This window comes from Staurois parvus, unplaced genomic scaffold (genome assembly GCF_062004578.1).
Source record: "Staurois parvus isolate SC_StPar_1 unplaced genomic scaffold, SC_StPar_1.0 ptg000213l, whole genome shotgun sequence".
NCBI classification, from domain to species: Eukaryota; Metazoa; Chordata; class Amphibia; order Anura; family Ranidae; genus Staurois; species Staurois parvus.
Genome location: NW_028318009.1, coordinates 685,065 through 707,875, shown reverse-complemented (window position 1 = coordinate 707,875; position 22,811 = coordinate 685,065). Strand labels below are relative to the sequence as shown.

Here is a 22,811-nt window from a genome sequence, read left to right as displayed (position 1 = left end):
CATGTACACAATTTTTAATTTAAAATCTGGGAAGCCCCTAGTGACCTGAAAGGAACCTTCTGGATCTGATCTCCAGCTGCCCCTCAGAACAGTCTCTCTCAACCTTTTCAACACAGAGAAACTCTTGAAATAATTTTCTGGTCTCAGGGAACCCCTGCTAAAATGACTATATTTACAACTCCTGATACAATAGTGTGATGGTCAGTTGGAAGAATGCTCCTTACACTTGAGGTTATTGGGAAGAATTGCCCCCTTACAGATAGCTAAAAAGACCAATGGTGTCAGTGGGAACTTATCTGAGAGGTAGAAATTACTCATTGCTCAAGGAACCACTAGCAATCTATGGAGGAACCCTAGGGTTTCATGGTTGAGAACCAAAGGCTTCCATCACTGATGGACAGTTAAAGGAGAAAAGTCCATGTAGTCTATAGCAGCCAGTGCTTCTTACAAACACAGGGTCAATTCACTCCTACTCGCATATCTGTACAACATGAAGGCTAGTCATTCTGTAGTTCAAGAAAAGAACTAGGAGGACTCTTTGTAATAACACAGGACAGCTTTGAAATTCTGACAGTCAACTTTTCTTTTTTGCACTTGTCAAACAGATATTACAAAATGCTTCCAATTGTACATTTAACACACCAAACACTTTTCCGAAAGAAGTCTCATCTCCCCGAATCTAAGTAGCAATCAGGATCTCGGATGTCCTGACCTCTAGTCTACCTTTTGCTGATTGCTTTCTACTGGGAGAGCCTCCTCATCTTTCCAGGGTTTGTTAGGTTAACGTGGTATATTTGGAGGGGTTTTCACTTTCTGGGCAGGTATACCTGATAGTTGACATTACAGATTTTCTCTCTGATGTCCTTGTTAGGGTTTAATTGCACTGTAAAACCCAAAAGTTTTTTCTGGTGTTGTTTTGGATCATCTGGGAATGTCAGTCAGGGGTCAGGCTTGAAGACCAGTAGTTATAGCAGTAGAGAGACTCCCACCAACCAACAGGATAGGTATACAAGCAGGTCACCTTGGAGGATGAAGCGGGCTCACCAGAGGTGCAGGGTCTAAGTACTAACCAGTATTCACCAGAGCTCCTGAGGTGGAGATGGGTTTTGCTGTGCATTAATGCCAGGTCGCGGTTCCCAGGATCGCCCCACCAGAAGGTGAGCAAGCCGGGGTCCAGTAGCAGATATAGCAAGTAGAGAGGCAATCAAACAGAGGCATACTCAGTAAACAAGCCAAAGATCAGCAACAAGTGGTTGCGGGCTGGGATCAAGCAGAAGAGTAGTCACAGAACAAGTCAAAGGGCGTTAGCAAGTGGTAGCAAAGATACGGATGGACGGCAGCAGGAATGACAGACAGATATTGACTGCAGAGAGCACAGTAATCTGGAAAACAGGAAATGCAAAGGAATAAGAAGTTAATGGGAAGAGCAAAGGGTTAAAGGTTCAAGAAAAACAAGATATAAAAGGCAAGGTTGTCTTATGAGATCAGTCCAGCTCAGCAAAAGGTCCCAGGTTCAGGTCCACATATTTACTATGATTGCCAGCTCCATCATGTGAACATAAACTGTTATTTTCCATGATTCACTTAGTTGAATAAATGAAAAACATTCGACCTGGAGAGAAAACTGTTTAATAACATTTGTTTTTATCCCCATTCAATTTCACAGGATGAATAGCTCTGCTAAATTTTTAAATAAATACCCCCTATAGACACCGTGAGCATTCCTGTCAGCCAGTGCCTCACAATATTTAATGTTCTGTAACCCTCCCTGATGTGCTCTGACAGCCAGGATATTTAACAAGACAGTTCATGTTTCTGCATAGGCTTTCTGGAAATGGCATAGCACCACACCCTTCGTCTGCTCTGATTAATGGCATCTAATGTTAGATTTCACCTATGAATAGTGGTTAGTCTTCTTATATAACACGGCAAGAGAGCGTCCTCTGAAGGTGACCTAGTTTGAGGTCCTCAGAAGACTGAGGTTGTAAAGTAAACAGTGTATTGAGGGGCATGGAGGCATGCAGGGAATTGTCCTCAGTCCTCTCTGGCATGATGAAATCTTCTGAAAGCCTCTGTATGTTCAACGTTCTCCAGTTTATCCACATGTCATGCAAATTTCATCCACTGGTGTCATGAACACAATACATGTTGCCAGGATCCTGGTTCAGTGATCCCAGTTATCCTCGACGTGAAGAATTCATTCCGACTCAGAACAATTCAAGATTTAAACAAGCACAGACAGGCTTGGTGTTCTGGATAATGTGGAATCATCCCTGTCAATAAGTACACTTAATTTAGACGCTAATAAAGGGTCCGCCTCCCTAGGGTAAATATTTTAGTTAAAGAGGGTCTTGCACCAAGGGGTCTTCCACACCAGAAACTGCGTTTACGCACATTTTCACGCACATTTGCATGCATTTGTGGAGAATTTCTCCAAAGCTTGCATATCCTTTGAGATCACTTCCATCTTTTATCTTCTTCGTGCTGTTATGTGCACTGCATTGTAGTGCATTTTCGTGCAGAAAAAGGCAGCATACTGACATAGTGTGATCTATGCCCATAGGATAACCTGGATTTAGAACAAAAAGAATAAACAGTCTAAATGGTGCAGTAAGAGAATTAGCCCAGGATACCAAAGGGTTAAAAATGTCCATGTTAGTGTATTGTGGAAATCCACTAGTCCAATGGCTGCAGCTTCTCTGGCAAAGTATTGGATTTCCTTTACCAAACTGTAAAAAATAAAAGTACAGAAAGCGCCACCATCTAAGTGTAGTTGTCTACTAAAAGCATTAAAAAAAGGGTTAAAATGTTCTTCCATGCTAAGCTCTGCATACCACTACAGCCACTTCTAGCTGCTCTCCTGCTGAATTCCGCAGTGACTTTGATGTGCCTTATTTATCTGTTATCATGTGAGTGCATTTTGACCCTTTTCTATGCTTTCAATAAACAACTACACTTAGATGGTGGTGCTTTCTGTACTTTTATTATTAACCTGGATTTTGGACTGTCTATGCAGTTGGAGTGCAGTCAAAAATGCACTCCACTGCATCTGGTAAAAATGGGCCCTAAATTATCATACAGGATTTATATCGCGCCAACAGTTTGCTCAGCACTTTACAATATAACGGGAGACATACAGCAACAATACAGTTCAATACAAGAGGGATAGGAGGGCCTGATCCTTGGAGCTTACAATCTAGGAGGGAGGGGCTAGTGGTACAAAAGGTAGTAACTGTGGGGGATGGACTGGTAGGAGGAATAGAAGATTCCATTATTAGCTGAGGGCAGGATAGGCTTCCCTGAAGAGAGGTTTTCAGAGATCGCCTAAAAGTGAGCAAAGTAGGTGATAGTCTGATAAATTGGGGTGGAGAGTTCCAGAGGATGGGGGAGGCTCTGGAGAAGTCCTGGAGACGAGCATGGGAGGAGGAGACAAGGGAGCTAGAGAGTAGGAAGTCGTGCAAGGAGCGGAGAGGATGGTTTGGGTGATATTTGGAGAGAAGATTAGTGATGTAATTTGAGTTATAAATGGCTTTATATGTTATTGTTAATGTTTTGAATTTTATCCATTGGGCAATGAGAAGCCAGTGGAGGGATTGGCAGACAAGGATGGCAGATATGGAACGGTTAGTAAGGTGGATGAGTCTTAAAAGGCAATTATGAAGGTTATGTTCTGGCAAGATCCTGAGAATCCCAAACCTTCCAATAAAATTCCAAATTTACATCTTACCTCTAGGATCTGTGTAAAATGTTGCAACCCAACCAGTGTCACTTTTATTCACTGTTCACAGGAGATCAAATAAGCACAGCACCCCAGAGTTCCGTGAAGAAAAACCCAACCAGTTTTGTGCAATTTATCTTTACCTGTTAACCATAACCTTTCCATAATCCACACTTAAACTGAAGTTTAATAAAATAAATAATAAAAAAATTAAAATGGGGGGGAATTTTTTTTTAAGTCCCCCTACCCCCATATACACACAAACATGTGTTGGGTGTACATGTGTATGAAAATGACAATTGCACCACACATACTGGCTATCACTGCGCCAACCATAGTGAGAGCAATATTTCTAGGGCCATCATTCACTATTAACTTTAAACTTAGTGTCGCCTATCGACAATTTTGGTACGATAGTTTTTCATAATTTCCCAGACACATGCAATTTTAAAGGCTTGATATGTTTGGTATCTGTTTAATCATCCTTTATAATTCACCTAAAATTGAGTATCATATTGTGTGCAGTGTTGCCAGCAGCTGCATCCTTTAGTAAATGAAATTGTTTGGACCAGCTTGGCCCAAATAAACTATTTGGAGTTAGGCTTTAACCACTTGGCGTCTGTCCTATAGCAGATTTAGTGCTACGGGGCAGACGCTCTGTGCAAAATCACGTGTATATATATGTGGTTTTGCACTTCCACGTATACGGAGCACGGGCACCCCCGGAATGCCGCTTCTGCTGTGATTTGTCACAGCAGAAGCTGATCAATGGGTGCCGGCCAATGGATGAGCGCCAGCACTCAAGGAGAATGACAGGACTCAGCTCTGCTGGCAGAGCTGTGTCCTGTCACCGGCGATGTGCTTGATTTTTTGTTCCCTGCAAAGCAGGGAATGAAATCCAGCACATCCGTTTTGTAAAAATAGCACACAGTAAAGCACTGGTTAGGCACACAGTTAACCCTTTGAGCACCCTAGATGTTTAAGCCCTTCCCAGACAGTGTCATTAGTACAGTGACAGTGAATATTTTTAGCACTGATCACTCACTATATTAGTGTCACCACCATTACTAATATATAAAAAAAATTCCAGTGTGTACATATACAACATAGTTTGTAAAAGCTATAACGTTTGTGCATACCAATCAATATACGCTTACTGGGATTTTTTTTTTACCAAAATTATATAGCTGAATCCATTTTTTTTTTTTTGAAAAGTACATGAGCAAATAACAGGGCATGGAACAATCTTGCAGATGAGTACAGGTAGTGGTATACATCACATTTATAGGTCAAAGTCAAAGTGCACATATAAGAGCCCATTTCTATGGATACCCAATGTCGTAATAATCAACATCTTACAACATAGAAGAAAAATAGGAGAAAAAAGTCAAAAGAAGAATTCTTTTTTTTTTATAAGAAAAAGAAAAGAGAAAAAGGAAAAAAAAAAAAAAGGAGGGGGGGAACAACATAAAAATAGGAAGGAAACAGACAACAACTTCAGGCGAGTGCCCAGGCCTTATCTTTGCAAACAATTAGCTATTATGTCTCATATTTGCAAAAGTCCATTAGCAACCTTGGAGGGGCCAGTCCAGGCGTATCTAACCAGCTATTTCAAGTAAGCTCAATTTTCCGCAAAGCATTACGGTGATGGTAGGTAAGTTGTTCCCAGGGGCGTACTGACCATTCGAGCACTCGGGCACTGCCCGAGGGCCCGGGGTCATTAGGGGGCCCCATGAAATACCCTTTGTACCTTTTTCATAGGCTTTTTTGAGGGTGGGCAAGGACAAAGGGGTCCCATGATCCCTTATTGCCCGGGGGCCCCATGAGTTGCCAGTCCGCCCCTGGTTGTTCCCCATAAAAGAAGAGAATTAACATATTCCATCCAACGTTTCTTAGTAGGTATCGTACTAGACAGCCAATATCTAGCTATTAGTTTTCTCGCCAAACACAAGAGACAAGCAACCATGATATAGAAAGCCGGGAGTACAACTCCGGATCAAGACATTTAATGTTTAAAATTGTTTTTACTGTATATGGTTATAGTAAAAAATATTGTGTTTTCCAAATTGTCAATCTTTTTTTTTAGTTTATAGCACAAAAAATAAAAAACCCAGTGTTGATCAAATACCACCAAAATAAATCTCTATATGTGAGAACAAATTATATAAATTTAATTTATGTACAGCGTTGCATGACCGCGCAATGGTCAGTTAAAGTAATGCTCCGCCGTATAGCAAAAAATGGCCTGGTCAGGAAGGGGGGTAAATCTTCTGAAGGGCAAATGGTTGTAAATCACCCCTATGTGTCTTAGCAGCCTGACTACTGGAGTAGAGACCAGACAGTTAAATTAGTAGTAAAGTCGTTTTTTTTCACTTGTACATACAGGTGAGCCTATAACGAGGCTTACCTGTAGGTACTGTAAATATTTCCTAAGCGTGAACCATTTAGGAGATATTTACTTTTAAAAGACACCGGCATATATGCTCTGAATGAACGGCATGCACGTGCCGTTCTTTCAGAGCTGAGTGCCGTAAAAAGTGACTCCCGCACACAAAACACCCCTTACATTGGTGGCCAGTTAAGGTTCCCCCCCCCCCTTAGAATGGTGGTCAGAAGGCCACCCATAGGAGTAGCTAAAAATCTCTACTATGTCCTGCAATTGGCTTTGCCAAGTGGCTATGGCCCCTGAGCTATGAAGGCACCTTGAGATGGGAAGTCAATCAGTCACAGCACAAGGAACCCCTGGCAACCTCTGGAGGAACCTTAGTTGAGAATGGCTGGATTGAAGTTATAGGAAAACATTACAGCAACCAATCACATTTTGGAAAAATACTTTGGTCAAGTCAATTCTAATTGCCCGGGGTTGCTGAACTACGGATTGCTTCTTGCACTGTTTATTGCAGAACACCATTGGACAGATGTAGACTCATGTCAGTAAACAACCTGGTATTATAGAAAATATTTTCCTGTTTTTCAGATCAAGGCAATGACGGTATATACCAAAGACAGATCGAATACCAAACAGAGATCGAATTTCCCTTTCCAATACTGCAAAGAGAAGGTAATGTCCACCAAGGGAACCCTTTAAGTTAAATTCCACCCAAAAATATAAAATATCAGACTGTGGGCTGTGGATAGTTGCAGAAGTAAACCCATTGATGTGTCCACTGCTTGATGTAATTTCACTGCGTAATAGCCAGTGGTATAGAGTATACAGAAGCAATATTATGCACGTTGTTGCTTCATTCCCCAATGTACAAACAAATAGCAACTGCCCCAATCTAGAACTGGACTTTGCAGCACAGAGCACATGGAAGGGCGACGCATTTCAAACTACAAAAAAAGAAAAATTCCCAGCTCAACTTACCAACCACCCTGCAACCAACTGAATTGTCCTGTCTAGCAGTATGCGTTATAAACAGGGTTTTAGTGTGCCCACATTTGCAAATACATGCGTAAGCTGCAGAGCCTCTTCACGGCACCCCAGTATTTTCTGCAGTCCTAACTCTTTAATTTTGAGAGCCTCCATAGTAGAAGCACATGAATAATAATGGACAGACTGAGGGCAGGTTAGCCGTGAGGGAGCCCACCCCTCCTTAAAGGCACAGGGGTGCACTGTACACCCAGCATATAGTACAGTAGCAGCTAAGGTGTCCAGTGCACCCCTCACCACCTCACCCTAATGTAGCTATCCTTTGCTTCAAGAACAGATGCATGTTGCCGTTCAGTTAAAGAGGAACTTCACGCCCCCCCATTTTGCCCTCCTCCTTTTAACTTTTTTTTGCTGGGTTATCCACATAACATATACTCACATGCTCAGTGAATCCAGCAGTGTTCTGTAGGGATCCACTACCACACACCCATCTGTCATCATCTTCTCTGCCATCATCAGAAACCAGTTTCCTCTTCTGGGCTCTTGCAGTCAGCCCCCTGATGACACGTGTGTGCTGTGACGTGTCATCAGGGGGCTGGCTAAAAGAACCATGAAGAGACAACCAGCTCCTGATGATGTCAGAGAAGATGATGGCGGATCGGTATGTGGTAGCCCCGATGATGTTAGGAAAGATGATGGTGGACTGGTGTGTGGTAGCCCCAATGATGTCAGACCGGTGTGTGGTAGCCCGGGTGATGTCAGATGCATGTGTGGTAGCCCGGATGATGTCAAATGCATGTGTGGTAGCCCGGATGATGTCAGAGAAGATGATGGTGGACTGGTGTGTGTGGTAGCCCTGATGATGTCAAAGAGGATGATGGTGGACGAGTGTTTGGTAGCCCTGCTGATGTCAGAGAAGATGATGGTGGACGGGTGTGTCATAGCCCTGATGATGTCAGAGAGGATGATGGTGGATGGGTGTTTGGTAGCCCCAATATCGGAGAAGATGATGGTGGATGGGTGTTTAGTAGCCCCGATGTTGTCAGAGAAGATGATGGTGAATGGGTGTGTGGTAGCCCCGATGATGACAGTGGATAAGTGTGTGGTAGCCTTGATGATGTCAGAAGATTATAGTGGAAGGGTGTGTGGTAGCCCCGATGTTGTCAGAGAAAATGATGGACAGGTGTGTGGTAGCCCAGATATTGTCAGAGATGATGATGTCAGAAGGGTGTGTGGTAGCCTTGATAATGTCAGAGAAGATGATGGTGGACGGGTGTGTGGTAGCCTGGATAGTGTCAGAGATGATGATGTCAGAAGGGTGTGTGGTAGCCTTGATAATGTCAGAGAAGATGATGGTGGACGGGTGTGTGGTAGCCTGGATGTTGTCAGAGAAGATGATGGTGGACGGGTGTGTGGTAGCCTGGATGTTGTCAGAGAAGATGTTGGTGGACGGGTGTGTGGTAGCCTGGATAGTGTCAGAGATGATGATGTCAGAAGGGTGTATGGTAGCCCTGATAACGTCAGAGAAGATGATGGTGGACGGGTGTGTGGTAGCCCTGATAATGTCAGAGAAGATGATGGTGGAAGGGTGTGTGGTAGCCTGGATGTTGTCAGAGAAGATGATGGTGGACGGGTGTGTGGTAGCCTGGATGTTGTCAGAGAAGATGTTGGTGGACGGGTGTGTGGTAGCCTGGATGTTGTCAAAGAAGATGATGGTGGACGGGTGTGTGGTAGCCTGGATATTGTCAGAGATGATTATGTCAGAAGGGTGTGTGGTAGCCCTGATGATGTCAGAAGATGATGGTGGACGGGTGTGTGGTAGCCTGGATAACATCAGAGAAGATGATGGTGGGCGGGTATGCAGTAGCCCCAATGATGGCCTGCAGGTCATGTGCTGTAAAGTACCCTCTTGCGATTTATCATTTGAGTTTTATAGGAGATTGTAGGTAACTGTATAAGTAATTATCGCCCAGGCTAGAATTCAAAAGTGTGTGGAGCGTTTCCCCAAAAAAAAGAGCCAGTAAAAAAAATTAGTAAAAAGTAAATAAATGACTGATTTCATAGAGGGGAATGAGTGAAATGATGGGCAGAGAGGGTGATTGATTTAAACAGAGTCTGTCACTTGCCTGTCCATGCTCATAATTTCTATTAACTTATACAATTTAAGCGCATATGTCAGTTACAATAGAAAAGTTCATAGAACTTTTTAAAACTATTTTTTGTAAATCTAAGCTTGGCTGTCACGAAAAAGCTGCTATTGAGGACTTATTTTTCAAAATAAAGATGCCGTTATCTTTGCTTCACTGCTCAGTCACTAACACAGGACAAGCATGCAGCCAGTGAAGTGTCAGGAAGCCTGACTTTTGGATGCAGGATAAGGATGACAGCAATATCAGCTCCCTTGTTTCTTTTTTACCGTGGCCTGTTTGTGGGTGGTATGGGGCTCCGGGGTTATGTGCTTAGTCTTACTGAGCTCATCAGGCAAGATTACAGTCACATGTCACCATACGCCAGCTGCTATTGTTAGGTAATGCCCAAGCACACATACACGAGGCGTTCCTGTTTACCATCCAGGTGAGGTCACATCCAAGTAACCAACACAAATACAGGGCACATAGAGGGCTATCCCAAGGGCCGTTTAGGAAAGCACACGTGTTTATCTCATATAGCAAACATCAATGCTATGTAAAAGCCAAGTAATCCATATCAACGAATCGGCAATCAATTTTCATTCTTTTCATTGCCAATGAACGGTAAAGTCTGGTTTCTATCAGTAATGCGCAAACGGTGGTAAACCTTTTCACTGCCCTGAATTTATCTTGTTCAAGTTGAGTTCTTAACATTCCATCTTCAAATTAAAGATGTCCACACAGGTTAGTGTCATTGTGCAAGCTCTGTATTATCACCTTTAGATCTACCCATACGTGTATACATTCCTCCATCCATTCTAAACTGTGTTGATGAAAGATCTTCCCTGCAGGTTATTGTATTCTGATAGCTAGCATACGCAGCTGTCAAGAGTACCCAAACAGTGATTGATTCTGATACGATGTTAATCTGTTAAGGACATGCCAGCCTGCATGCTCAGATGTGGATTTTTGGTGGGACCACACACATTTTTTTTCTACCAGACCCTTCTGGTCTGGTATGTTGTTGTTTTTTTTTTTTTTTTTTTTGTAAAGTGGGATTCTCCTTAAAATTTAGAACAGACTGGAAGGACCTTGCATAAATTTATAAAGGTGGAATCCCACTTTTTTCTAACTAGCCCTGGCCACTTGGATTACATGGTCGGTGATTCCCAGCAAGGAATGGGGCCGGGTGATGTCACTGCTTGTTAAGGAAGTAGCAGGAGATGACATTCCCGCTTCCGTAACAACCTTGACAGTGGGAGAAGAAGCGGTCTTATATAGTAGCTGGAGAAAACAAAACCCTACTATATATGATGTTCAGCTTCTGCTGAATGGACTGTTCATCCAACGTGTTGACGAATGTCCAAAAAACTAAAGTCCTAATCAGTGTTTGGACCAAACCAGAGCACATCCCTAGTCACCAGATATGGTGCATGGATCCAAAGAAAATGACCTGTCAATAGCATATGCCCCAACCTGTACAGAGAACCCTGGAGAACTTGGGAAAAAATATTCATTTTGCTAGGTCCTCATTGTTTCAACATAATGCACAGGGGTCTTCAGCACAGGATATAAACATGCTTGCTCAGCTAGTGCAATTCTCTACATCAGGGATTTTCAAACTTTTTTACCAAAGGGCACGTTCACCATTCTTCAGACTTTAGAGGAGCTGGACTGTGGCCAGTGGGAGTAGAAAATGTCTGATGTCTGTAACTATGCCTCATCATTGGAGTCAGTGAGAAGAATAGTGTCATATCGTTGGTGTCCCAATGAATAGTGCTCCACCATTGGTATCCGTGAGAGGAATAGTGTCCCATTATTGGTGTCAATGGGAGGAAGAGTATCCCATTATCGGTGTTAGTGGGAGCAACAGTGTCCTATCATTGGTGTCAGTGGGAGGAATAGCTCCCCATTGTTGCTGTCAATGGGAGGGAAAGTGCCCAATCATTGATGTCGGTGGGAGTAACAGTGTCCCATCATTGGAGTCAGTGGGAAGAATAGTGTCATGGTTGGTGTCCCAATGAATAGTGCTCCACCATTGGTATCCGTGAGAGGAATAGTGTCCCATTATGGGTGTCAATGGGAGGACGAGTATCCCATTATTGATGTCAATGGGAGGAATAGCACCTCATCATTGGTGTCAGTTGGAGCAATAGTGACCCATCATTGGTGTCAGTGGGAGGAATAGCACCCCATTGTTGGTGTCAATGGGAGGAATAGTGCCCAGTCGTTGATGTCAGTGGGAGGAATGGCTCCCAATCATTGGTGTCAGTGGGAAGAATAGTGCCTCATTGTTGGTATCAGTGGCACAAATTATGCTCCATTGTTAATGTCAGTGGGAGGAATAGTGCTCCAAGGGCTGGATAAAGGCAAAAAAAGGGGTGCATCTGACCCCCGAGATGCAGTTTGGAGACCACAATCTTTGCATAGAACAGTTACATTGCAGTAAGATGATCGGTGCGTACTTAATGTCTTTGAACACTTTAGAACATCATGAACTGATTGTAGGAAGTTAGGCATATAATTTGGAAAGGTGACCTCTATGTAACGGATGACCGAATAGTATAGCAGGTAAACCTGTGGGTGGAAATGCCCCTAAGTACATATTTAGTATGGTACCGTCATGTTGTTACTTTTGTTTTAGTATGCTGGTATTTTATATAGTATGGTTGCTCCTAATATTATTAAACTTATCCATTATGATTTCTTGTAGCTGACCTTCCTCTCCTGATCCAGGGTGAACCAGTTTTGTCACCACGTGGCAGAATGCTTGGACTAACCTCAGATCACAGCTTGAAAGATTTTCCTCCAGGGAAACCCAGTAGAGCCAATATCGGCAATATCTGCAGGAAAACTCGACCAATTGTTTCATATGGTGCCAAGAACCTTCCCCAAACAGGATTCTCACACCTCAGCAGACAAGGGGACGCCATTAACAGTTTGGAGGAGGGATACTCAAGGTGTTGCAAACAGTCTGAGAAACTGCGCTGCGCACTGGAAGCGGTATGTTTCCATTATGTTCATCCTCTCATATTTAGGGAAAGGCAGGAGGGCCATAAATCATGAATTTTTAGCAAAAATAATTATTCAGCAACAAAAATTTTGTAAGAATTAATTTCTGTCTAATCACATTTGGCTATTCTAGCACACCAAAATAATCATTCCCCCCCAAAAAAAAAATCAAGGTTACTTGACCTGAAAGGAAAACTTGCGTTATGGGAAGATTTTATTTATTTTTTTTTTATGATATGTGACCCCTGTGTGGGCAACTTTGTGCTTGTTATGACTTGAAAATTGAATAAAAAACATTACACAGAAGGGTAACATGCTGAGGGGGGTGGTAGAGGCAAAACCAAATTGGTAAAATGGACATTTCTGCACCCTGGCCCAGCAGTTGGAGTTATAGATACCAAGACTTCACACTATTCGGGGATATATATATATATATATATATATATATATATATATATATATATATATAAATTATACCCTATTTGCCATATTCAGCCAGCAGTTCAGATGAGCTGTTGTTCATCAAATTACACAGACCGTAGAATGAGTCCCATAAGTAGGCACAACTCTCCTTCTCTCGGAGGAGCAACAGGACCATCTGACTTATGACCGCTTTACACAAGATTTTGGGGCATGTCTTTGGGACTTTGTGCCCATTCAGCCAAAACAACATTTGTGAGGTTGGGTACTTATGACACCAGGCTCTCATTTGGCATTCTGATTTCTCAAATGTATTCAGTGGGGTTGAGGTCAGGGCTGTGTGCAGGCCACTTAAGTTCTTCCACCCCAAGCTCTTCAAATCATGTCTTTATGGAGCTGGCTTTGTGCACAAGGAGAAACATCCAAGCTGGAACAGAAAAGGGTCTTAACCAAACTGCTACCACATGGTTGGAGGCACACAATTGCCTAAAGTGTCTTTGCATACTTTGACAGTACCCTTCACTGGAAAGGCGAAGACAAAAACAATCATTTGGTGTGGTGTAAACATATTTTTGGCTATATAGTTGTAGGTGTGATGGCCAGGTGTCCACATAGATCTAAAACAATGATTTCTATCTAACAAAAAAGGTCAGTTTATGACTTCTCAAAAGAATACATACTAAAATTGACCAAAAACAGCTATATTTTCCTTAAGTTGCAGTAATGTAATCATCTGCTCTATTCCAGTGGGAGAATGCCTTGGAAAATTTCTGCAAGGTGGAGTTTTCAATAAAGACCAGTCACTACCACTGCTGCAAGAAGGATGGCGCAGAGAGGAAGACCTGCTTCAGTGATGAGGCCCCAAACCCCAACTATATCAGCTCTGCTCCCTTGCCGGAGATTGGCAGTGCAGACATCCCATCAGTGCCCATGCCCCGGAGCCTGAAACCTTGCTCTCCTCACTCATCTACATGCCAAAACAATCCAGAAAGCAAATACAGGCTTTCAGACCTGGCCTTTCCACCAGGAGAACCAAAATCCAGCAACATCCAGAACATCTGCAAGCTGAGGAAATACCGCCCGCTGTACTCTGACAATGACCTGCCCACAAGTGGGTTCGGGCACTTTGTACGTCGGGCTAAAACCATCTACCGCGTGGAGAACTCATTCAGAAAATGCTGCAAGACTGAAGATGTGGCCTGTGCACACAGCGGGGTCAGTGACACAACCACGTGAAGCACTTTTTTTTTTTTAATATGTCTCTTTATAGAAAGTTTTTAGAGGAAACAAATATACATTTCAAGTTTTATGTAAAAATGTACTTCAAATTTTACAACAAAGTTAACAATACAAAGTAAAGTCAGGTCTGAGGAATGTTGAAACATATTGATCTTGGTAATTGGGCTCACAAAAGACACATAGATGGGGTTATCAAAATGTTTGAGACAGATTTCCCCCACCATCTCACACACCCGCCAAATATGAAATCCTGTTTAATTGTGGCCACGGCATCTGTCCAGCCCAAAATGGCTGCATGCTGTTGGTAGCAAGTTGGGGGCCACCATAACTGCCTGCTTTTACCACTCTCTGGCTTTCAGTGTGAACCATCTCTTAGAAACTTGCTATTTTAACATTAATTTTCAAAACCATTACCTACTCTGTGCTCCCAAGATACCAGGCATGAAAGAGTGCATTGAGCTCAACACCTAGAAAGGCTTTGCCTTATCTTCACAGTATGATGGGAAACTAGAGAACAAGTTATTTTAGATATCTTTTCCAAATGTGCCTTTGGTTTGGAAACTTTGAGCAGGAGGACATCAGGTAGATCCAGTAGAATGTAAATTTGATATCTAAAAACATAGATACCTGACGCTCTAGGGCTCCTCTGAAAACCTTCAAGCGCCACATGACTTTCACCAACTTGTCAGGAACATTAAAGTGTCCCATTATAATAGCAATTATGGAGGACCTTTTGTGCGTATGTATTTTTATTTCATTTTTTTGTCTATTTTGTGTCATATAGTGGCAGAAGGCTCTGTCCAAGTTTTGCGACAAAGAGTTGGAAGTGAAGACCAAGCATTATGAATGTTGTAAGAAGAACGACCAAGCCAGTATGATTCGCTGTTTTGCCACTGAGGCCCCATTTCCAGAGTATGACAAGGAGGTGGAGACCCTGAACCTTAGCAATATCACAGAGAGCATCCTGGAGAAGATCTGCTCAGAGTGCAAGCTCCTCACTAAACAGTACGTACTGTTCAGTACATAAGTTGCTAAACCACTCGTAATGCTAACTATTCTTCCAGTGACAGTCCTAGTTCTCAGGACTTGTCCTTGGTAACTGTCTTTCCTAGAAATGTTCCCAATTCTGAACAATGAGCAAAATGGTTTCAAAATGTTACACTTAGTTCTGCCTTTTCATGTTTTGTTGGCATGTGTTGGTGGAGCACTGTACCCAAGGGTAGACTGAAGGTAGATATCACAATAAAATTTCTCTGCCAACCGAGATATCCCAACGGCACCCTGTAGCAGTCTATAGCAGTGGTTTTCAATCTTATTGAGGCCAGAGTCCAGTAGCTTCTTCCAAAACCCTCAATGCCCCCCCCCCCAAAAAAAACACAAAAATCCTCACACAATAAAAGTATGGAAATGCAAAATATATACTGAAATACTCAAAGGCTCTGGATGGGGTTGAGTGTCTTTGTGGAGAGAAGAGGGTTAGGGGACTTTGCAGAAGACTTGGAGGCTCTGTAGGGGATGAGGTTTCTGGGGACACTGCAGGGGGAGTTGAGGGGCAATTATGGCAGGTTGGAGGCATTGTGGTGGGTTAGGGTATCTGTACCTGGTTGTACCCATATGGAAGAAAAATAAATTTGAAATATATTTTTAAAATATTATACAATACTAAACTCTAAATATCAGATAATATTGGTCTATATGACACAACAACCACTCTCAATTGTCAAAAATTATGGTTATGCTGCCACCTTGTGTGGTAAATAACATACTGCAGAATTTGTTTAATTACATTTGCTTTGGCGCTACTCAAAATCAATATTTAACCCTTTGAGGACCGTAAGATTTTGGAACAAAAAGAATCAATTTTTTTGTTTTTAAAGTTCGTACACTTCAGTATTTCATGAAATAATTGGCAAAAAGCTAGATCCATTTATTGTTTGTTGATAAGAACTAATATTTTGACTCAAACCAAAAAAAAAATTTTTTTCTTAATCAGATGATACACGCAATTAAAAACCTGGGACAAATACGTCCCTTGGTCCTCAAAGGGTTAAACCGTGAATAACCCAACTCTGCACTTTATAATAAACTGTATACTGTGAATTTATTGTGCAGTTTTATTGATGCTTTTGTTTACTTAGTCTATGAAGTACTAGTATGCTTTCACAAATGGTCACCATCCATTCAAAAAGAGTGTTATCTTTTTTTATTCTCTTTGCATTTATTCTGATCAGCTTTGGTATAATAATAAAACACCCCAAACTGCTCTGTGCTTTGGTGCTCATAGGCATTAGATGGTAGTTGGCCAACAACGGACAGACCAGGACATGATTTAATGTCAATGGGGCACTGCTGGTTGGGGGCTCATCCGGGAGAGAAGGGAGCTGACAGGTTAGATAAACATGTCCACTAAAAGGTGCATGCAAAAGTATTTCTCAACCCTGCATCCTGGATTCTCCAAAGAGATATATGGGAAATGTAAAGCAGTGATAACAATAGCTAGGCTAAAAAAATAAATGTAGGATGTCATGCCAAGTCTAGGACAAGTGCAGTGATCCTGCTGAAGATCAGATCCTGCTCCATGCCATCTATAATAGAAGCATCCATGTCAGATGGAAGGTTCATACAAGAAAATTGCAATAAATCATAGACAATCGGCAATACTCTTTGACATCTCGAGATGTAGAAATCTGATTGGACACAACGCATCTCTTAGATTGTAAGCTCCAAGGAGCAGAGCCCTCCTAACCCTCTTGTATTGTTGCTGTATTGTCTCCCGTTATATTATAAAGTGCTGAGCAAACTGTTGGCTATATAAATCCTGTATAATATTACCAGCACTACAGTATCACTTGTAACCGCTTCCTGACCGCCCTATAGCAGAAATACTGCTATAGGGCGGCACGGGTACACAGAATCACATATATATACGTGATTCGCGCTCCCGTGGTTTTCACGCCCCTCCCGGATAGCGTCAGATTGCCCGTCAGTACACCAGTCATCACATTTAACCCCTTGATTGCCAGGAAGACGCTCATGCACAATAAACCTCCATTGCTAGTATAGGGTCTGAATGGATCAATATCTTTGATCAGATGAGCACTATACCAGCATTCACATTAGAATAGCGTCCCCAAAAACGCAGCGTTAGCGAGACCTGCCAGCACCTGTGTTTAGCCCCTACACTTACCCCCCCCCCCCCTTCTGCCCCAGCAAGTGCAGTGTCAGTAGGTCACTGTCACTTGATACATTGCACACAAAACCGCAGTGTTCGCAGAATCAGGCCTGATCTCTGTTAGCACTTGCCGGTAAATTTTGATGACTCTCATATGCAGCAGAGTGTCAGTACTAGTGCCACGCTACCTTTTGGTGACCTGGCAAGCATCAGCAATCTAGTACATCCTGGTCTTTCACATACCTCTTAGATTGTAAGCTCCAAGGATCAGGCCCTCCTAACCCTCTTGTATTGAACTGTATTGTTGCTGTATTGTCTCCCGTTATAATGTACACCGCTGAGCAAACTGTTGGCGCTATATAAATCCTGTATAATAATAATTTTACGCAGTTTGTACTTTTCATTCTTATACATTACATGGTCTTATTAAATGGGCCCAATTATTTTTAACTGTACTTGTTTTCTCTCATTCCAGGAAACAGTTGCCTCTTCTGGTATCGGACATTAAGGAATCCTGCTGCGTCCTTCCCCAGGAAAAGAGACTGACATGTGCACAAGAGCAGGTGAGGCTGCAGCTGTGTACGGGATAAATGAATCCCTAACATTTGGTCACTGTTCAGTTGTTATGCGTGTGCCCTCTGTGAGTAAGAGCCATTGGGTTTGATTTACTAAAGGCAAAACGATTGTGCAGTTGCTTCAGAGCTTAGTACATGAGGGAAGTCTGCTGAGTTCCCTCATCCAATCATGTGCATTCAAAAATGCTGTTTTTTTTTTTAATTTTCTTTGCATATGATTGGGTGAAGCTTCTCCCCATTCACTAAGCTCTGAATCAACTGCACTTGCAAAGTGCACAGTCTATTATCCACCCCATTGTTTGAAGCTACAAGGTGCAAACCCCAGCCTTGCCTTCTTGCTTCCCATGTTTAAAGTGAAAGAAGCATTGTTCTTGGTACCTTATTTTCGCATATCTAGTTGTAGGATTTGTGTCCACTGCATTTATGCAGGTTCCTGGTGGGTGATTCTAATGACTACCAAATTCCATCAGATGTCAGGCCTAAAAGTGTGCATTGGGAAGAATGGCAGGGCAATGCAGTACAGTGTGCTGAACCATGTCTGCAGTGATTTGACTACAGCTGTTGCTTGGGCTCTATGGGTTCTCTCCAGCTCAGAGAGGAAGAAAGATGCCTGCTAAACACACTTGGCCCAACAAATTATTGTTTTTTCCAGCATTTTTTTTTTTTTTGCTGCATGTTTTGTGTTTTGTTTTTTTGCTGCACTTGTCAGCTGTGGGGCAAGGGGGTAGCTGAAGACAGACCTTCCTCCTTGTTCCCCAATAATTTGCTGGGTGCCAAGTTTGGGTCCCATGTGAGGACCACCCCTGTGGTGGGTTCTTCTGGGCTGCACTAGGCAACTGTAACAGGATCACTCCACTTCACACACATACTCTCATGCCATTTTCACCAATGCCCTGGGACAAGGCCGAGGTTGCCGTCAGGAAGTACTTGACCTTAAAGCGGAGCTCCACCCAAAAGGGAAGTTCTGCTTTAAGCCTTTGCACCCCGCTCCCCATTAAGGATTGGCACCTTTGGGGAGCGGGGGGAACAGGTACCCAAATTTGACAGGTACCCGCTCCCACTTCCGATTGCCTAGGCAATCGCAGCGGAAGCGGAAGTCGTCCTCCCCCCTTCCCTCCCCGTAGTCTTCTGGGACATGTGACAGAAGACTATGGGGCCATTCACAAAACGCAGTGCTTCTCGCACATGTGCAGTGGGCACCCGGCTGTGAAGCTGCAAACTGTCACAGCCGGGTGCCCATACTGAAGATGCCGGCACCAGGGAGAGAAGATGGCTGGTGAAGGATGAGGACACCGCGGGACCGAGGGACAGGTAAGTGGCTATATTTTAAAACTCAGCAGCTACAGTTTTTGTAGCTGCTGACTTTTAATTTTTTTTTTTCTGGTGGAACTCCACTTTAAGGCGGTCCTCTACTCTTAGAGATGAATGTACACCATACACTCACACAACTGTTCTCCACTTACTCTCTGGTCCCTGTGTAACTGTACATCATCAGTCATTAGTTCGAATCCCAGCCACGGCACCACCTGCATGGAGTTTGCATGTTCTCCCTGTGCCTGCGTGGGTTTCCTCCCACACTCCAAAGACATGCTGGTAGGTGAATTGGCTCCTGTCTAAATTGTCCCTAGTATGTGTATGTATGAATGTGAGTTAGAGACCTTATATTATACAACCCTTGAGGGTTAGGGACCGATGTGAATGTACAATATATATGTAAAGCACTGTGTAAATTGACGGCGTTATAGAAGGACCTGAAATTAAATACATCTTCCCAATGTAGTTTGCAATTAGGCGGGTCCTGCCGAACACTGATCACAGCCACCTGTCCAGCATTTCCACTATCAGTCCTGATATCAGCATGGAACCCGGCCGTGCAAATAGCATGAGCTCCAATGTGCACGTGACTTTAACTCTTGAATTACCGTACAGGATAGGGACCTCTGCAGTGCAGTTCTGCTCTGGTTGCTATGGGAGATGGAATTCCACCCATAAAAGGACTACGTTTTGTACAGGCTGCTCACCACCTGTACCTATGTTGCACATGGCAACCACATGTATACCTCGTACTAGGATGACTCTGTACATGCCGACTCTTCACACCCCATGTGCTAGTGACTCAAACCTTAGACTGTAGGTGCCAGTTACTTGCATTACACTCCTTTAAAGAACTTCAGAGCAGGCAAAAGGCAACATTTTAACACTTTGCTGAATAAGATGCCAATGGTACAAGGTCTAGCCAAAGAACAGTCTTTTTCCTAAGTCCCTAATCCTACTCAGGCTATGTGCTGCCCTGGCATACCTGCAAAGGTAGTGTATGTGAATAAAGGTCCATTAGTGGCATTCCCCAATGGCTGGTGTCTTTGGGGCGAACCCCAAGTTGGATGGCTCTCACATCTTCTGGGCCCCTTAATGACTGATGGACTAGCAGCAAGGCTCTCGGACTACTGACATTCGACCTCTTTGCTCCGGACTAATGTCCCCTGTTATATACACAGGATCAATGGGTTGGACCCAAATGTCCTACCAGAACCAAAAACGTGGGAACAGAGTTGACTATCACCCTCTCCTCCAGGGCAGCACCTAACTAATTCTGACCCACTTACACACTTGATCTGCATCATACAAACAACATAGTGCAGCGATGTTGAAAAGGATTTGCCACATGTGTGCCAGGAACGGGAAAGTCCTGCTGCATCTTGAAAGCCCTTTTTGTGTGGCTTGCTTTAAAAAAAAGTCCTGGATTCTTTCTTGGATACACAGAATATAACTGGATACTAACATTTATAGGTAAAGTTGATCCAGGGAATATCCGATTGCCTCTCGGGGGGTCAGGAAGGAATGTTTTCCCTGCAGGAGCAAATTGGATCATACTTTGCTGGGTTTTTTTTGCCTTCCTCTGGATCAACTGTGGGTATAGGATTATAACTTTTTTTTTTTTTAATGGTTGAACTGGCTGGACTTTTTGTCTTTTTTCAGCCAGACTAACTATGTAACTATGTGTGCTGAATGCCAGTTTTTACGTTTATAATGGGGCTAATGCACTGCAGCTGCAAGCCAAGTGTTTGGCTCGAACCTGCTGTGTGGCTCCATTGACTTTAATGGCTGAATGTGAAAAGAGATTCCTGTCAACTCAGCATGTTTCATTGAATTTGTAGCGGCGGAGACATGAAGTACCATAACTGCTACATGTGAACAGCCTCATCAAGCTGTTATTTAGCCTTTAGATGGCCAGCAAGGGGGCAGTAAAAATGAGGCTCAGCTGTCTGTTTTACTTCCCCCGTGCTGCCCATGTGAACAGCTGCTAAACAAAGAATCTGAGTCTGGCTGAGATGCTTTAGGAGCTGTCCCTAGGGGATATTCTACAAAATGTCAGATTTGATGTAACATCTGTGTGTGATTTAGTAAATATTACCAGGGCTTTTTTTTCAAGGGGAACACGGGGGAACACAGTTCCTGTACCTCCAGCACTGAAAGTATGTAATGGCAAGGAGTGCTGAGGTGTGCTGGAGGGTCTATTGATGCTGACTGATGGGGTATCTATTGTCACTGGAGGGGATCTATTTTTGCATGGTGGTCTATTTGTTTCTGGGGAGGTCTATTGTTGCTGGAGACTACCAATTTTTTTCTTTGTATTGTTGCTGGAGAGAGATCTATTGTTACTGGGAAGGATCACATTTTGAGGGAGGGGTCTATTGTTGCTTGCTGATGGGAGATCTGTTGTTGCTGCTTGGGATCTATTGTTGCTGGGGTGGTATTTTACTGTGGGGGTCCATTGTTGCTAGAGGAATCCATTGTTGCTGGCTGATGGGAGATCTGTTGCTGCTGCTTGGGATCTATTGTTGCCGGGGTGGTATTTTACTGTGGTGGTCCATTGTTGCTAGAGGAAACTATTGTTGCTGGGGAGGGGGGGGGGGTTGTTGCTGGCTGATGGGAGATCTGTTGTTGCTGCTTGGGATCCATTGTTGCTGGGGTAGTATTTTACTGTGGGGTCCATTGTTGCTAGAGGAATCCATTGTTGCTGACTGATGGGAGATCTGTTGCTGCTTGGGATCTATTGTTGCAGGGGTGGTATTTTACTGTGGGAGTCCATTGTTGCTAGAGAAAACTATTTGTCAGGGCTCCAGGGTATGACCAGAGGTATGTGAACTGACGCAGGGAAACGCAGGCTTCAGATAAGTTATAAACAATATAATTTATTAAAGACTAACAATACAAACATAAACGCAGTGCAATACTAAAACATAACACAGTGCAAACGAACCAAACAAAACCACCCACAGATAACAATACATACAATGCAAGCGTCGTCAGGCAGGCCGGGTCAATAACAATCTGGCAGGTAGGTACAGGGGGTCAGGCAGAGAATGGTCGGGGTCACAAGCCAGGGATAAAACAGGAGAAGTCAGCAGAGGTCCGGATCAGGCAGGGTCAGCAATGAATCAGACAGGGACAGGGATAGGAACAGGAATGCAGGCACAAGATACAGGGCCCAGGAAACCACACACCAAGGCAGAGTCTGCAGGTCTGGCCATCCCTTAAATGCACCAGTATAATCAACTTCAGGTGTTTGGCTGGCTGCAGGGTTGAGTCTCTGATTGCTGGGAGCACCCGCTGGCCAGCCCTGGTACTGCAGCCCACAAGGCAGGTGAGTCCCACCATTACTGGCAAGTCCATTCCTGACACTATTGTTGCTGGGGGGGGGGGGGAATTGTTGCTGGCTGATGGGAGATCTGTTGTTGCTGCTTGTGATCTATTGTTGCTGGGGTGGTATTTTACTGTGGGTGTCCATTGTTGCTAGGGGAATTTATTGTTGCTGGGGAGGAGGGGCTGGCTGCAGGGGATCTATTTGAGGCAGCACAGTGGCTAAATGGTTGGCACATTTGCCTGGCAGCACTAAGGTTGCTGGTTCGAATCCCACAGCACCACCTGTCTGGAGTTTGCATGTTCTCCCTGTTCCTGCGTGGGTTTCCTCTGGGTACTCCGGTTTCCTCCCACACTCCAAAGACATGCTGGTAGGTTAATTGGCTCCTGTCTAAATTGGCCCTAGATATTCATGAATGGAAGTTACGGACCTTAGATTGTACGCCCCTTGAGGGTTAGGGACTGATGTGAATGAACAATATATATGTAAAGCCCTGCGTAAATGGACGGTGCTATATAAGTACCTGAAATA

The 22,811-nt window shown here is 43.5% G+C and overlaps 1 protein-coding gene across 1 annotated transcript in view; it reads left to right on the top strand.

Annotated features, from left to right (window-relative positions):
• Positions 1-22,811, top strand: part of LOC149460986 (extracellular matrix protein 1-like) — a 36,883-nt gene that overhangs the window by 11,904 nt on the left and 2,168 nt on the right. Inside the window, exons 2-6 of the mRNA XM_089678946.1 lie at positions 6,696-6,779; positions 11,934-12,223; positions 13,400-13,867; positions 14,676-14,896; positions 17,539-17,626. Coding sequence (XP_089535072.1) covers positions 6,696-6,779; positions 11,934-12,223; positions 13,400-13,867; positions 14,676-14,896; positions 17,539-17,626 — 1,151 coding nt within the window. The remainder of the gene's footprint in view (positions 1-6,695; positions 6,780-11,933; positions 12,224-13,399; positions 13,868-14,675; positions 14,897-17,538; positions 17,627-22,811) is intronic.